This window comes from Alligator sinensis, unplaced genomic scaffold (assembly GCF_000455745.1).
Source record: "Alligator sinensis unplaced genomic scaffold, ASM45574v1 scaffold388_2, whole genome shotgun sequence".
Taxonomy (NCBI): Eukaryota; Metazoa; Chordata; order Crocodylia; family Alligatoridae; genus Alligator; species Alligator sinensis.
The window spans coordinates 194,963-212,658 of record NW_005842102.1 but is presented as its reverse complement, the minus strand read 5'-3'; the positions used below and the strand labels follow the sequence as shown (position 1 = coordinate 212,658).

General features: G+C 44.2%; 1 protein-coding gene across 12 annotated transcripts in view; it reads left to right on the top strand.

The window, feature by feature from the left end:
• DNM1 (dynamin 1) overlaps positions 1 to 17,696 on the top strand; it is a 105,820-nt gene that overhangs the window by 60,944 nt on the left and 27,180 nt on the right. For all 12 annotated transcript variants that reach the window (XR_003094246.1, XR_323918.2, XR_003094245.1 and 9 more), the window contains exons 11-14: positions 1,189 to 1,275; positions 1,536 to 1,606; positions 2,064 to 2,115; positions 5,045 to 5,158. Coding sequence is in view for 5 of the 12 variants with exons in the window: in XM_006024303.3 (XP_006024365.1) it covers positions 1,189 to 1,275; positions 1,536 to 1,606; positions 2,064 to 2,115; positions 5,045 to 5,158 (324 nt within the window). In the remaining 7 variants the exon portion in view is untranslated. The remainder of the gene's footprint in view (positions 1 to 1,188; positions 1,276 to 1,535; positions 1,607 to 2,063; positions 2,116 to 5,044; positions 5,159 to 17,696) is intronic.

Genomic DNA, 17,696 nt, shown 5'->3' with positions numbered 1-17,696 from the left:
TGCTGAGTGTTAAACAGATGCTCTTGATTAATAAAGGGGTCTAGCTATTATTGTTAGTATTGCATGGTTTCTAGAAGCCATGATCAGGGATCAAAGCTCCTTTGTCCTGGGTGCTGTACACACAGATGAAAAAGCAATCTCTGCTTTTCTTAAGAAAGAGTAAAACTTGTGTCTTATTGCACTGTGCAGCATTTGGCCACCTTACTGCCAGAGCACCAATGTAGGCTGTGATATTCAGGAACAACATCCTGTTCCCATTGAAATCAATGGTAAACTCCAAATGATTTCCATTTGGACCAAGAGCTGTTGAACCATTTTTGTTGAATACTGTAGTACATTTTTGTTATAAGAAAGGGGCTTTCTGAATGCCAGGTGGGTGTCTGTAGGTTTCCATCTGCTGGGTAGCCTGCTCTGGTGGGTTTCTTATGTGCAGCCTCAGTGGATTTATTTATCCCTTTGAACTACAGGTAGTGATGTTCCACTCCCTTTTGTTCACATGCTGCAAACTGAATTTCCTCCTCATGGTGGGAAATAAATTATCATTGAAAAAACAGACATAGGAGTGACATAAATACAGAACTTTATTCTGCACTGTCTTGTACTGGTGCAAAGGAAGTGCAGAGTGGATATAAGGAGGCAGGTCTTAGGTCCTTGATTTCTACCCATTGCATTGCACAATGAGCAGCAGGCCAGTGGATTAGATCAGTCTGACAAAATAAGACCCTCTTTAGTCATCTTCACTCACCCAAGAGACTCCCTCTAGGAGATCCTAGCTTTCTTATATTGCCTATGAGATAATGCACTTTTTCAGAGAGCTAGCAGCTTGGTTTCTTGGGATAAAGCCAATAGTGGGCCCAAATAATAAAACTAAGGACTTCAATGTCCTCCCAGTGTTGGATGTGTTCAGGTCTGGGGGTGGGTTTGAGTGCCTTCATAAGGAGAATAAGCTGGGTTTGCAGCAGGTCTGGTCTCCTGAAAGGACAGGGTAGTTAATAAGGAGGAGAAAAGAATTTCTCAGAGAAAGCTCAAAGCAGAATGGGCAGGAATCAGGAACTTGGAAAATCTGTCTGCAGTTCTGGCTTTCCTGTGCCTTTATCTCTCCCTGACCCCTGATGCAGTTTGGGAGGAGTGTTACTTCCCAGCCCCAGGCTGCTTTTCCCACGTGTGTGTTTTTTCTCTCTCCTGCAGCTCAGTCAGTACCCTCACTTGCGGGAGGAGATGGAACGAATTGTTACTACCCACATTCGAGAGCGAGAAGGCAAGACAAAGAATCAGGTAGGGAAGTATGGGCTCACTCAGGGGGAGGACAGGGAGGGGAAACCTTCAAGGGAACAATCTGAGATATAAAATAGAGACTGGCCTATACTGTAAAGTTGGGATCTGGAACTGAACTTCTTCAAGCTCAAGAGCACTTGACCACAAAGAACTTAAGGGAACTGTGAATATAGCTTATTGGCTATTCCCACCCATCTGCTATTGCATTTGTATTGTCTGTCCTTGGTCTCTCACGTGCTCCAGTTGTCTTTGCCCTACAGGTCATGCTCCTGATAGACATTGAGTTGGCATACATGAACACAAACCATGAGGATTTCATTGGCTTTGCCAAGTAAGTGCCAATACACTCTACTTTCTTCCCTCCTGACCTCCTCCCCTGCTGCCTAACTGTTTTCCTAGGTGGGCTGATGGCAGTTTGTCCACAAGTTTTGATGAGGGATGGTGGAATAAGGCCTTTGACACAGGATGCTAAGGAAGAAAATAGACCTTTCCCAGAGGGGTATGAGCAGCTCTTGGAGTAGAGTCCTGACCACTCCCTGTCTTCATGTCTTCCTGCCTCCCTACCCTTAAGGCCAGCTGACTTCTCAGTTGACTGGAGAGAGTGGGGGTTGTATGTGGCATTTCACCCCTGAATGCTGTTTTCTTAGCTTCCCTCCAGAGTTTGGGAAGCAAGGAGTGACATTCAGGCTCTCTCATGGCATTGCAGTATGGTCACTAATGGTTGGAAATTAAAGAAACCCAAAGCTAGTGCAAGCTGAATTTTGAATGTCTCGTGTATTGTTTTGTAGTGCTCAGCAGAGGAGTAGCCAGATGAGCAAGAAGAAGGCAGCTGGCAACCAGGTAAGCAGAGTTCCCTCCTATTTATTTCTGTAAGACAGATACGTATTCAATTGGACAGACCATCACTTGACTGGGTATTGAGCCAGATATAGCAAAACTTCAAAGGTGTAAAGAGGTGGATGAGGAGAATATTAGAGAGCCACTTTTCAGTCCCAGAGAAATCGGTGTGATTACTATTAAGGCAGCTGGTGAGAGGAACAAAGAGGGAAGCACTATGGAAGTATGTGGACTGTCCATTCTGCGCAGGAAAAAGTGATAGTGAATTTAGCGATATAACCTCACATGCTTTATATGGGCAGAAGGAGCTTCACTTCACGTACACTCCCTACTGCTTTATAGATAATGGTGGATATCAAACCTAATATCCATACCTGCCTCATTTACTTTTCCCAGCTGTGATGACCTTTTGCAGAGGTGAGACATGGAGACAAACTCTCTGAATTTGTGGGTGCAGATGCAAGTTCACAATAAAAAAGTGGGGACAAACTCTCTCGAACGGGACTTTAAAGCCAGCTTCTCAAGGAGACTTTGGCATTCATCAACCATGCGTAGGTGGGGCATCCTTGCAATGGAATGTATCTTTGGGAGAGGAGAGCAAATGGAGAAAAAAGCAACTGAAATGAGCATGCTTGCTCTCAGAATCCAGGAGGTTAAAGATACCTTCCTCTCCTAGAGCTACTTGGAGAATCCCAAGATTATGTAAGCTGGAAGATCCTACAGAAAAAGAACAGCAGTAGGCGAATGCAGACAAGAGTCCTTCCCCAGGCCCAAATGCTCATCTGAAGTGAACTTTCCTCAAAACATGTATGTCCACCTTTCCATGAGATGCAGCTAGAGTTTCAGAGTTCCTGGCAGGAAGGCTGGCAGGTTCAGCTGGACCATTGTCCATTTTACTGAGGCCATTTTGAAGGGTTTTACAGGGTACCTTCTTAGCTGCAGGGAGCTCTATCCTCTGAAAAGCACCAGTGGGTAACTCACCATTACTTTCTGACAGCTCTAAGAGTAAATTAATTTCTATTTCAGGTGTGGATCAGCATATAAATAGCTTTTGCTTTCTTTTTCTTTAGCAGATCTTATTTTGGGATGCGGGGTCTTTGTTGGTTTTGCGTTTGAGGTGCTAATTTGGTAAAAGATTCAGATTAATTTTTGAGCTTTTTTTTTTCTTCTGCTCCTGCTTTCCTAGTAACAATATCTCCTCTCTTTGCTCCTCTTTTTTCATCTCTGCTTTGCTGCTGTTGCTATGGTTCCCCTTTGCAGGATGAGATCCTGGTGAGTAGAAGGCCTCTCAGCAGGCTGTGCTAATGAGCATCAACGTTGCATCTGGAAAGGGCAGGAAGAGCACTTAGATCATTCCATCTGTTACAAAAATGGGGGGAAGTGGTAGCTAATATTAGACAAAGATGAAGTGGAAATGGGGAGCATTTCCTTAGCTATCAGTAGAGAATATAAGTGGAGGTCATTCAATAAAAAATCAAGATCCAGGTTTAGCTTCAGTGTCTTATTCTGTTAGCAAAGGGAATCGAACCATTGTGAATTTTAACAATGCATGTGAAGGGAAAGGATGGGCATCCATGTACTCTTAAACACAGATATATGAATGCACAGGCATAAGCAGTGTATACATATTTATTAACTCTCAAACACCAATATGATCATGTCTAATATTTTTAATGCACAAACTCACTTTTAACATGTACATATGCTCTACTGTGTATATATAGGAAAATGTATACACACATACATAAAGCATGCAATAACACACACACTTGCAGTGGTGCTCATAATCCACATATCTACATAAATGATTATATATTCCATGTATTCTTTCTGCTAATTCAGGGGTGTTCAACCTCTGGCCCATTGGCCAGATCTGGCCCTCAAAACCATGTAATCTGGCCCACGGGGTTTCCTTTGGATCTTTGGGGAGCCTGGAAGGCTGTGGCTTTGCACACTAGATCCGGCATGCAGGCTTGTGTGCGGCCTGATCCAAACATGCAGGGCTGGGCAGAGGGGGCTCAAGCCCTGGAACATGATCCTGGCCAGGCAGGGGTAGTGCAGGGCCCCTCGTCTCAATCCTAGCATACAGAAGTTGCGTGGGGCCTGATCTGGCTCTCAGGCTGGCCCTACACCATTCATCTGGCCTGTGGGCCAAAACTGTGAACATCATACGTGCAACGATAAACTCAGATTAATTTAGAGTTTTTCAGGCTACCCTAAATAACAATCTCTTAGCTTGTTTACATAGGTGAATTTATATACCCATATATACTAATGCATGCCTATCTGCTGACAAACACACACATCCACCTAATTTGTCTCATACAACTGAATCTTGTGCATGAATTCCAGATGCACCTTTGTCTCCAGATGCTCATGTCTTCTTGTGTTGCTAAATTCTTTGTTTCTTACTTGCCTGCTCTGCTTTTCTCCTTGAATTGCCTCCCATTGTACTCTGTGAAGCACTCCACCTAAGCCCCAAGTAGTGAGAGAGCTCCCCATGGCCAGCATGCTGAATGGTGTGCTTCCTTCATTGATCTTTTTAGGTGTGGTCTTTTCCACTTATAAGAAAAGTGTTGCTGTAACTTGGTTTCCAAGGATTGTGACAAGGTCCAAGCTTCTTTCTCCTGTAGTTCTTCTTCCCCTTATCTCCCTTTCTCTTGTCTTTGGCAGAGGGTGTAGCCCCCAGGACAGCCAGGTTGTCTCCTGTCTCTCTCTTTTCTTGCCTGACACTTCTGTTCGGACACAGGTCCAGGCTGACTAGCCTGGGAGCACCAAATGATCAAGGGGCTTTTGGGAGGAATAGAGAGACTGGTAGTTTTGGTCTTGTTGGTCTGTGCCTGTGCCAGAGGGACACCCTCTGCTCTTCCTCACTGTTTGGAGAGTTAGGCTACTGGGGCCATGTTAATGCTGGTGTTTTCTATTTCTTCAGGTGATCCGAAAGGGCTGGCTCACCATCAACAACATTGGGATCATGAAGGGCGGCTCCAAGGAGTACTGGTTTGTCCTGACTGCTGAGAACCTCTCATGGTATAAGGACGATGAGGTGAGTGGCTTAGTCTCCAGGTTGTTGTGGCTCTTTCTTCAGAACCCAGTTCTCAGAGGAGCTGAACATCTTCAACTCCAGCTGACTTTAGTGGCTGAGCATTTTGCAGGATAAATTCCGTATATCTGCTGGATGTTATCGGTACGTCTGTGTATTGAATACCAGCTTCTATAAAGCAGCCTACACTTCTTACCTGGAGTGATCCCGTCTACCCACATCCGTCCTGTCCCAAGAGCACATGCCACAGGATGAGGTGCTGTAATTAGGGTTCCATGTTGTCTTGCAAGGTGTGATGCGAATCCCAAGAAACTTTGGGTGAAACTTGGGATGGAGGGAAAGGAGGAGACAGCAGTTTGTGCAGTGCAGTGAAGTCCTGCACAGCAGGTACATCCTGCACATGTTAGCACTGAAACAATTTCTGTCCCCTCCTTTCCCTCCATCCCATGAATTTTGAATCTTATATTAAGCTCTCAGTAGAGACTTGACCTTGCTGCACAATTGGAATGAGGACAGTTTCTTTTTAACTATGAAGGTCACTGCATTAGTTTGCATGTAGCTTGCCTGGCAATGAAGAGAAAACACAATTGGAATTACTGCTTTGGAGTCCATGGATCAGTGGACAGCACTTTTTCTGCCTGTGGCAAGTAGACTTATTGGAAGGAGGGATGGGTATGTACTCTGAGACCAAAGGCCTTGCGGTACTTTCAGAGGCAGCTGTGGTGATTATTGAATAAGAAAAGTGGTTAAGCTTGACTTCACTTTTTGGTCTCAAAAGAGATGTCTGACCTAGTTGGGTGAGCATTAGAGTGGGATCTGTGGGTTTAAAATCCTAACACAGATACTGACTGCACCTATGACTATGAGTAAGTAATGTCATCTCTCCATGCCTCATCTTTTTTCTCATCTGCAAACAAAGAATGTTTGTTGAGCTGATCAATTAATTCATGTTTATGAAGTCTGAGTATTGTTATTGTCTCTAGTGGGTTATGGAGTAGAGAAAATCCCATACAACTTACTGATTCGTTTGATGCACTTGCTGGGGGAGTATCTAGTTGATTGCACGATTTCACAATGATTACACACTTAATTCATACAACACAATTTTATTTTAAAATTCTTTGCTACGCATATAACACTGCTTAGCTTTAAGAAATACCACAAACATTAAGAACACAATAACTACATATATCAGAAACAATGCTCCGAATGCACTTCCTTCCCAAACAATGCTATAAGAATCAGTATTACAAAAACAACTACAATTACAACTAAAAGTTAAATTTGAATCAATACTATTATTTTTCATAATATACTTACAATCCTAGAATTCCGAGAAGCCAAACACCTAGATATGGTTTCATTCCTCAGTAGTACAATTTAATGGGTTGGCCTCAGTAGTATGGTTCAATGGGCTCGCCTCAATACTGATAGGACTAAGTCCCCTTCCTTCAGTCCCTTTCGGGTGCTCTGCAGCTTCAGCGTGAACTAAGATTCGTGTTCACGGAGAGGGTGGTTCAGGTGATCAGTCTGATCCGGCCTACACTTGCGATTCTTCCTTCATTGTTCTGCAAGTGAGGTTACCTCCAAATTGGGACAGTAGGTTACAGTTTTTATTGAGTGAGTTGCCGTCCTGGGCCCCTCCTGCCCAAACCTGTCACTACTCCCAAATTTGGGCTCGGATCTTACTTAACAGATTCTTTTACCTGGTAATTAGTTTCTTTTGTTGATCATTTTAATTACTTTGAGGAATTTCCATATCACTGAATTGATTTTTTTTATTTCCAATCTTGTCAAAAGGCCCTAGTGCTTGATCTCTCAGAATTTGGGATATTTGCTTAAGGGTCATTTTTTATGTTAACTTTGTTAAAGGCCTCTAAAGGTAAAATTCAAGAGTTAAGACTTTGAGCAAAGTCAGGACCTTCCGCACGTAGACCAAAACAATGGCCTAGATAAGAAGATAAATCTTGTCTTCTTCCTGAAACTGGCTAATGGGCAACTATTACAAACATTCAAACTATTTCATTCAATATGACAGTTATTAGTAAACCATAATGGAATATGCAGAAGATAACTTGGCAAGTAGTGTGGACCTGCAGCATACAGCTGCTTTAAAAATATATCACTGAATGTTGGGAATCCTTGCTTTCCAGGATTTTATTTCCCATTTAAACAGAGATGCTAGCTGCCAGAATAATGCCTTACTTAAAGTTAATATTATTATTTATTCATTGGTGATCTACAATATGTCACTCCGTGTACAAGATGTAAAGGAAGAGAAAATCTTTGCCCCATGCTTCTGAGTAGTGGGAGTGAAAAGCAAGATAATAATCAGAATGGTATGATTTTAAGAGCAAATATTACACAATGAATACAGATGTGGCAGTAGAGCAGTTAAGGCATCTCACTCCAGCTCTGCAGATGCACAGTAGTTGGAAGCCTTGCTCTTGACTGATATTGAAGACGTAGCTGTAAATGGATACCTGGTCCTTCAGGCCATGGAGGCAAGGATTGCTGGACATGACACAAGCCGCATCACTCCCTTGTGTGTTGTTGGCTACTAAATCTGGTGTACCTTAACCACACTAGTGTAATGGATTTTTAGGCCCAGGGCAGCACTTGACCCTATCACCAAATAGTGTCAGGGTCAGAAACACCTTGATGGATTAGTACAAATGCTTTCAGGTTAAGACTAACATGCTTTTCTAAGCACTGGTTTCAAACTGCTGGTCAGAAATAAGAGGCCTTGTACCACTATTTGTACCTTAGCAAGATGCCTGTAACCTGCTGCCAGGCCAGAATTTTTCTGTTACTTACATCAGTGGGGATGTTTAACACTGGCTTTGCACAAAAGGAAACAACAACACAATACAGTAGGGAATTGGGTCCCAAATGTCACTCTGCAAATGAGCTAGTTAGCCTTAGTTTAACTGGGCAAACACCAATCCCCTAATTAGCAAGGGACTGGGAATGAGAATGTCCTTTCCTAAATCTTTGTGATCCGTTCCCTCATACAGAGCTGATTGGCATAACAGTGCCATCTCATTGTTCTTTGTACAGATCAGATGGTTATAAGGCTTGAGTACTGTTTTAAATTAAAATCAGCTTCTGCATCTGGATTTCAGAGATGACCAGAGCCCCCTGTTTCTCTGCCCCAGGGAGGAAGAGGGCTGTGATTGAGGGACATAATCTATGTTAATAGACCCCAGCTGCATGGGACAGGGAATGGGCATCCCTTTTATCCAGAGGGAAGGCAGCCTTGGGGGTGAGTAACAGCTGGAGGTCTGCACTGCTTCCCTTCTGCATGGCAAGAGGCAGAACCACCTAATTAAAACAGCTCCTGCCAGCCAGCATCCCTTAAATAAATGCAGGGAGACCCAGTGCTGACGAGGCAGGAGCAGGGCGGGAGAAAGAAGTCTTTGTTTAAATGGGGACAGGAGTGGAAGAGAAGGGGGAGTATGTTTTCATTTCTGATTTCTCCCCCCACCTCACTCCTACTCCCCCTTTCACCAGTTCAGCTCCTTGATGTCTGGCCTCTGGGGAGGGGAAAGGAAGTAACTTCCACTTGGATTCCATGGCCATGCTTAGCTTAGAGAGTCGGTCTGTTTTGGCGGCAGCTTGAAAAGCCCCAGGATTTAGCATTCCCATCCTAAACCTCGATCCCACACATGGGACCTATGGCTGACTACCACCCTTTAGGGCCCTTCTGCCCTGGGTGGGAATGGTAGTCTCTACTGTGTAGGTGTTTTTGCCCCTTCATGAGAAGAGGCTGTCTATTCTCAGATCTCACATGAAAATGGGTCAGATTCTATCCTATAGAATCTAACCTTGGGTCCTGCTCCCTTTCAGATGTGGCCATCTCCATAGCTCTGTTGCAGATCCTCTCATCCCCATTGATGGAGGAATTTGTGCATCTCTGTCCTTCCTCCACAGTTTGGAGAGAAGCTGGTATCTCAAGGCCCTATAGTTACCCTCCATGCTTTTGTTAAAAGCTGCAGCGTGGAGCATATTTATTCAGTTGCTCTGTGGGCAAACAAACCCTGTGACTTCTGTGCTTCTGTTGAGTTGTCAGACCCAGCTCCAGTGTGCTGCGGCAAGTGGCCAAAGGAAAGGAGACTGTTTAAAGCACAGCAGAGTGCTTAGAATTGGTGGTGGAGGAGCTGGCTGCAGAACTTTGGGCATCTGGTTGGAGAGGGCCAGTGGAGGGGGACCCTCAGGGGTTGTGGGGGGAGGATGATCACAGGGTGAAACTGGGTTAGGCTAGCACTTGTGGAAAGTTGGGGTGGGTGGAGTGGATGTCAGCCCCTCCCTACCCTGTTATGGCAGGGCTAGACTGCAAGACCAAGTGGAGACATCTGGGCCCTATTAGAGAAATACCAACCTTTCCACAATGCTGGTTTGTTTTCTCTTCCCTCCCCCCCCACCTAAAGAAAAGAATTGGAACTCTGAAGTGTCTTAAAGGGCCCAGCGTTGAGCATTAGTGAAGACAGGGCTCCTGCTGCTCTGGAGAAGGCAGCTGAAGCATGCTGGGGGAATGGGAGGGGAAGGGAGAGAGCAGGCCAAGTGGGGGTGGAAAGCTGGCTTCTTGCTCTGCCCAGCTGCCAAGAGCCCTCTTTGGAGGAAAAACTGAGAGAGAACCCAAGTCTCCTTCCTGTGAGTCAGATGCCTATCCCATGGAGAGCCATGGTATGGGTCTGCTGCGGAAAGCTGTGTGGCCAGGATTTTGGAAGCTCCAGGGGGTCTGCACCTTTTAAGTGCTGCTGGGATTTGTTAACGAGACATTTGGGAAAAGAAAGAGAAAGGGAGATAATGGACTGGCAACTCTGTGAATACGCTAAACATTCAGCCCGTAATATAAAGGGCAGTCTTACTAGTCTTGGAGGCTATTGCATCCCTATGACAGAAATAGTATCTGTGGCTCTGTAACATCTGGAGGTACTGGATATTCAATTATCATAGAAATGGGCCTGGCATGAGAATCTACATAGAATTGGAGTCTTTCCATGTAATTAATCTCCATTAGAGACCCATGATAACCACCCAGTTTTATGGTAGGATTTGGGGCTTTTCCTTTGCTTTTAAGGAGGCAATAGGCACTAAGCCCTGCTACAGCTGACAGTGCAGAGCTCTGACATGGTAATTTCATAAACAAGATGCAACTGATGTGTGTTATCTACTTCCTATCAACAAGGCCTAGTTCTCACTACAGTGACCCCATGGGACTCACCCAGTTACACAGTAGGAATTGGGGCTTTGCATTAGGCATATATGAGAGTGCACATACATTTGGATACACTTGTTGTTGTGTACCCCTGAGTGTTTGCACACATTGTATTCACCAATCTGCTTCCTCCTGTGTGTGGGATGTTGGGTGTGAATACACTGTGTAGTCAGATCTTCTATCTTTACTTGTATAAAACTCCTACTAGAGGTTAGCTTGAATACAATATATGAAGTGCAACCTGGTCCAGGCATATTTGAGGGCAGCAGGGTAGCTCCACAGCTGAGTGCATGCATGTGTGTTTGTAGGAGAGGGGTCCTCCTTTAGTGCAGGGTGGAATCTGCTGTTGGAAACCTCCTTTATAGGGCATTAGAATTAAAATTCTGTGTGTGTCTTGCATATATGAGGAATGATGTGTTTGTGATTTGTATGTGTGGATGTGGAAGTCAGTTTTTCATGTCTGTGGGAACAGTGTATATGAATAAGTAGAGCTGAATTTCTGAATCTCGGAGCAGACCCAGCTCTGCAGAAAAAAAAGTTATAAAATCCAGTTTTTAGCCAGATTGCTTTCAGCCATTATCCCTGTTATAACGTCATGCTGATGCACATCTGAATATCATGAGGATATGCATGCATATGTATGTGTGTGACTGGCATGAGAATGCATGTACATGTGTGCTCTGGATGGCCTGGGCCTGTGTGTGAATATGCTGTGATGGAGAATGGTGTATGTAAATGGTATGAGGCAGGAGGTAGGTCATATATCTGTGAGACCATGTATGTTTGGTGTATGTGCATGACTAATATTTGGGTATGTGCATTTGGCTGGTATTAAATGTCTGGGCGCATGAATGGCATGTGTGCGCGCACAGGAACAGTGTTCATATGTCTTTAGGGGGGGGTGTGTGTGATGGGGGATGTTTCACATGCTTCAGTGAGGTTGTTTTGATTCCTGGTGGATCAAAGTTGTGCCCTACCTCTTCATTACACTGTCTTCATACCTCCCTTTTCTTCCATCATTGAAGCACACGGGCAGATGCTCCTTGGTGGGAGATGTGATCTTATTTGCATATTTTTAGATATCTACACTTTACATATCGGACCCTGGCTTATTTCCAGTTCTAGCTAGAAACGGGGTTATGCTGCATTTCCCTTTGAGCTCCCATTTTCAGAAACACTTTTCTATTGCAAAATGAACCTCTTGCATAGTAAGGCCCAAATTCAGTCAATTGAAACCCTCTCTGTCCTTTCAAGGCTCACTAACCATCAACACTGAGCTACAATAGGGGTGATGGCTGTAAGCAGTATGGCCATAAACTGGACTTCGTAACCTTTTTTCCTGTAGAGTTGTTTCTGCTCTAAGATTCAGTCTTCCTCTGTTCTTATACTGGCCTCAGAATCTTTCTCTATTTATTCCCTCATTTTTTCTCTTTTCATTCATTCACTCTCCTGGTGTCTTTCACTCTTGTTCCAAGTATTCCTTTCTTCTCTCTCTCTCTCTCTCTCTCTCACACACACACGTTCATTATCTGTCCCCTCCCTCAGTCCACACCTAAAAAGAAAAAAAAGAGCAGAACAAAATTTAAAGGAACCATAACTCCCAAAATCTCCAAGTCCAAATCTTCATTATTTTTAATGACCAAATCTATATACAACATGAAATACACCCCACCTCCCGCCAGCCACTTCCTTCTGTTTAATCTCCCCTCCCTTTACAAAGGGTTGCTAGCAAGGCACTGTGCAACTGTAATGCTGTCAGGTGAAAGCCCCCGTCTCTTTAGTCTGTGCTCTTATAGCAAAGTTGGCATGAGAGAGAGAATCCATCATATGCAACTAGCATGTGAAATCAAAGAATCAGCTGCAAAGAGGGGATGAGGAGAGAAGGAAGGAATGACGGAGAATGCAGGTAGGAAAGTGAATAGCAGCAGGTAAAGGTGATGGTTAGATGCAGATCTAAGAGGCTATTTCACAGCAGGCCCACAGAGGTGAGCAAGTTTAACATGCAGCTCTCACACCCCAGTGTTTCCCTCTGCCATGCAGGCGTTTCCATCCCCGTGCGGCATCGGCAGTGTGTGTGGTGTATCCCAGCACAGCCTAACCAATGTGCAGACTACTGTACAATCTCGTAGTCCTGAACAGGTAGTCTGAACACTGGGCAGACGGAGTGGAGCCTCTGTGTCCAGATCTCCGGCTAGCAGCAGCACATTAATTCTTCCCCTTTTCTGCCACTGGGCTGCTGCTTTGCGGACAGAGAGAGGGTGAGGGAAAGTCCAAGTCCCGCTTGAAGAAACCTCCGTTGGCAGCTTGAAAGAAGGGGAATCATTCCCTGCCTGCTCCCCAGATTAAGCAAACTGCCAAAACCCTTTCTCATCCAACGTTGACGTCAGAAGGCAGATGCCCCATTTTCCCCAGGCATGTCATACCTTTAAAAAAAAAATTAAAAAAATACTGCAGTTCGAACCAAGAAGAAGAAGTTTCTGAATCTTGGCCATAGGACAAATGTGCAGAGTTCGTTGCGTTATTCAACCCCCCCCAAATCTGGCGCCGTAGTTGGTGGCAGCAGGAGGGAGGCTATTGAGGCCCGATGTATCCTGATTTCCTTCTGTCCAATTCTCAGCCCTGCAGAATGTTGCTCTGCCCCGGGTCCGGCGCAAAGAACAAACGAGACCAGCCTTCGCTTCCAAGCCCACAACAAGGGTCCTTTGACCCGCATTGGCCAGTTGCCTTTACAGCTAGCCTCTGGCTACTGTGGGAGCAATCTGAGCTCCCTCCTTCTCTTCACCCCGCCTGCCCCCACTGTTTCTGGCACTCGCCATGCCTCCCTCCCTCTTCTGGTCTTTGCTCCCTCCCTTCTCTTGCTTCCCTTCTGTCCTTCTGCCTCAATTGACGTGGCAGTGGAAAGCCAACTAGACTCAAGGGAGGAGCTTGCCGGCTGCTGGGAAGGTCAGGGGTCCACAGGAAGTGAGCCGTCTGACGGATAAGGTTGCGCGGGGGAAAGGAAGGTTCCATACCTTGGATGGAAACTTGAGGAATTTCGTCTTCTCTGCGGTGTTCAGCTCCCATGTAACGATTCCAGATGTTCCCTGGGCCATGTGGTTCACTTCCTCTTTTGTGCTGCAGGGATAAAGAGGGCTTTATGTGTAATATATGACCCATCGGCACACCAGAGAGGGGGAGCCAGGGAGGATGGTTTAAATCTATGGCTAAAAACATAAACACTCAAAACTCCTGCCTTGTCCTTAAGCAGCTCCCCACATGGTGAGTGGGGCTGGTGTCTGTCTGCTTCCCTAGGGAGATTGGAACATGTAGCACTTCACCTTTTCAAGAAAATATGCAACTCATCCCTGCTCCAGTGCAGAGATTGAGGAGAGGTGCATCGTCCTTCTCCTGTCTTGGAATTGTCAGTGGCTAGTTCAGCCTTGATTAGCATCCTGGCCACTATAGTCTCTGTAAGCATTGTGCCACCTAAAAAATAACCAGGGTGTAGGAACCCTGCAGCTATATCCTTTCCACTCCCAATCACCCTTGGCATGCCCTTTGAAAGCCTCCTGCAGGGGCATATATAGCATGTAGTATCTGTACACACCAGGGAGGCCTCTGTGTTTAGGCATATTTCCACTGGGCATGGAGGCCTTAGGCCTTGCTGCCCACATACAAAATTAATCAAATTGGTGTAAACTTCTTTGTGGGTTCCTTCATTTCAGCGTGTGTTTGTTTATTTCAGGTTAACTTAAATCTGTGACAATAAGCCTGGTTGAAAATGAAATGTGCCTATGTAATCCCTTTTGCATCAGTTTGACTTAAATCAGTCTATAATTGCACTGTATGTTAAGCCATTCAACTTTCTTGTGTAAACAACCCTTACCGCTGCTTTGAAGGTCACTGTGCCTCGTGCTTGTGTGAAGTAAGTGTATGGCTGTTGGTGATGAACCCAAGTGCTGCTATGTCCTTTGTTTAGGAAGCAGCTGGCTTTGAATGCGTGTATGGTATAGATAACTGGGACATCTCAGGAAATACAGTTTAATAATGAATCTCCCCTTCTCAACATGCAACATTGGCAGAGATGAGGGCATAAGGAATGGTCAGAGTTATTTTGAGGGGGTGATGGAGCCAGAAGCAGGTGGGTGGGGATAGTATGTTTATTAGTGTAGTTTGTTTAAAAAAAGATGAGCTGCTTTTATTATTTCCATGAGTGTTTCCCTACTATCCCACAATTTATATTGTCAGCTGTAATAGTAATTTATTATTATTATTATTATTATTATTATTATTATTATACATTTAAATAGCAGCTCTCATCACGATGGAAACACTGCCTATATGTTATGTACAAAGGAAGCCACTGGAATGTAACCACCTCTCGGGCAAAACAGCAGTTTGCTTATGCACTATATACTATCAGTTTAAGACAGGAAGCAAAACAAATGATTATAGAATGGGTAAAAGCATGATTCAGGTAGAAGAAGAGAACTGCTAAATCCTAGGTGTGGCTACCAAAACAACAGAGGGGAAAGGAAATAATGCAAAATACATTGATTATTAACTAAAACTTTTCTTTAACTAGATTTTAAAATATCAGAATATCAAAGCTATATTTATAGTGATCTTGACATTTGTTAGCATGGCATCTCAAACCAAGAACTGGAACATGAACTATATGCCAGGGTCACTTTACTTACTACTGAAATTATTTTTTTTGTTTAGAAGTTTCCCCCATCCTTTCTAGCTAAATGCTATCCTTGCTTTGTATGCAGCTCTCACTGACCTGTTTTTATCTTGGAGAAGGTGCTATGTGCACTCACTGCCAGAAATTAACAGTCTTGGTGCTCTCATGGTGTTGTGACTCACATTAGAAGCTCTCTGTTATACTTGTAGCTTTTTCAAAGTGACTTTTGGCTTGTGGAGTCTGAGTGGATAATTCTGGTGGGAATATAGGAATTGTTAGACCAACGGGCCACCTTCTATAGATTTCCATCTCCCATAGTAACCAAGTACCTAACACTTCAGAGGAATAACCATCATGTATGTGCCCCCCCCCCCCCCCCCCCCGGGGGGACCCAGATGTTAATAAGGGTAGGCAGTTTTTTAACTTGGATTTCTGACTTTCAGCAATGGGGAGGAATGCTCTCCAAATTCAACAGGCTTCTGGCAACATTTATTTTGATGGCTGAAATCCTCACCTCCCTGCACATGCTGTTCATCTCAAGATTTAATTAACTTTATTTAAGATTTCTGAATGAATTCTCTGGTCTTATTGTGTAAGCAGATATTGCTCTATTTCTGGCTTTTCCATTGGCTCACCGTGTGATCTGAAGCAAGTTGCTTAATTATTCATATCCTATCTATAAAATACCATTACCCCTCACCAGTCTCGCAGCAGCAATATGCACCTGAACTCATCAATATTAGCAAAGTCATGTGAGATCCTCTGTTATATACAGTGCATATCCACATGTGACGCTACATCACCGTAGGAATGTGCTATGGTGATATTGTCCATGGGCATCTACATGTGACCAGCAGTTACTTCGCTGCAGCGATATGCTCCCCCAGTATAGCGCACTGCTATGGCAAAGTAGCCACTAAAAATAACAGTGCACTGCAATATGGGATGTTACTGCACCGTGATTTAGAAGTACTAAATCATGGCGCAGTAACAGTGTCACCATAGCAACATCTGTAGACACACCCACAGTGAAGCAATGCCAGCATTTTCATGAGAAATTTTCCTTTCAGTGTGTGGATGAAAATTGGGTACAGGTACTATAGAGAAGATCATGGGAGGAATGGGGGAAACTAAAATTAATTTGTTTCTCCATTTAAATCTCATAATGGATGATCTCCTGAGATGCAATGTAGCACCACAATGCACCCCACAAGATCTGGCAACACCAACACCAGAAGCAGTGGCCTGTGCAGAATATTGGGAGCAGACCATATAGAAGGGTTGGATTGGAGACGCAACAAAGAAGATCTCGTACTCAAGGAAAAATAGGAAAATATGGAACAGAAGTTCCTATTCTGACTATTGTAATACACTGTTGCTGAATGTAACACTGAGAAAATTGACTGCATAGTACAGGCTCCAGATGGAGTAATGTTTAGCTGAGGCAGATATTTTATAAGTATTCTGGGGAAATCTGGCAGAGTGGTTAAGGCCTCTTACTATGATTCTGGAGGTCAGTTCAAGTCCTTTTCTGGGTTTATACCAAAGGTTGCCTCCAGCTGAGCCAGCTGGAAATGGCTATGTGGTTATTTAGCCTGGGAAGTCAAAGGTGACTGTATGTGATACAGGCCACATCACTTCCTTGAGTGCTGTTGGCTAAGAAACTAACTGCAGTGGGCTGTTGGGCTTGGATAGACCTGCCTTTGGAACTACATCTGAAAACACTAAATATCTGATGCAGGATGTATCTACAAGTGCACTTTAATGCTCAGTAGCTTATTTTACTGTGCATTAACGCGTGTCATAAAAAAACCATGCTATTACACTAATGTGCAGTAAAACAGGCTACTGCACATTAAGTGTCACTTAAAAACCATGCACATTTGTCACTGCACAACAGGGTAGCCTAATGCGCATTTGTTTAGTACCTCACATTGGAGGTATTGTATTAAATTTAATGTGCATTAGGAAAAGCACCTTAATGCACATGTAGACATGCCTGCAGTCTTGTCCATCCCAAGAATAAAGGCTGCGTTTCCAATTTGAAGGAATCTATTATTCCTAAGGAATCTATTATTTCTGTAAAAGGGTAATGGCTAACACATTTCACCTTCATCCTGACTCAAATTCTACTTCTGTAGTGGTGTTGGTGGAACTCTGCCTCAAGGCATACACAAAGTGTAGACCTCTTGTAAGAGCTCCCTAAATCTTCCCCCTGCAAAAAAATACCTCTGCTGTAGTCCAGATTTCCCTAACAAGCATTACGATTGCACTTAGAACTGGTGGCCCTTAAAAGGTGCAAGACTGATCAGGTCTTATGAGACCCTATAACCCTAATACTCCTTCCCTAACATTTGCACTTTAAGTCTCCTAATTTCTGCAACCCGGCACATTACCTCCTCCCCTATACCTCTCAGCTGTGTGGAGTCATTCCTGAGCTATATACCCCTTTTATGGAATATTATGTTGTGCAGCTAAGAGTGCAGCCTTTCCTTTGCTACGATCTCTTTTCTGCCTTACAGCCAAGAGGACAGGCCTGATGAACAGCACAGACCTTTTCAATCAAGCTGAGGACTTTGAACCGTATTCCACAAAGCCAGTTCCCCTATCCTGGGCTGTCCTGGCACTTAGTCTTCCCTCTCTCTGATTTTCTT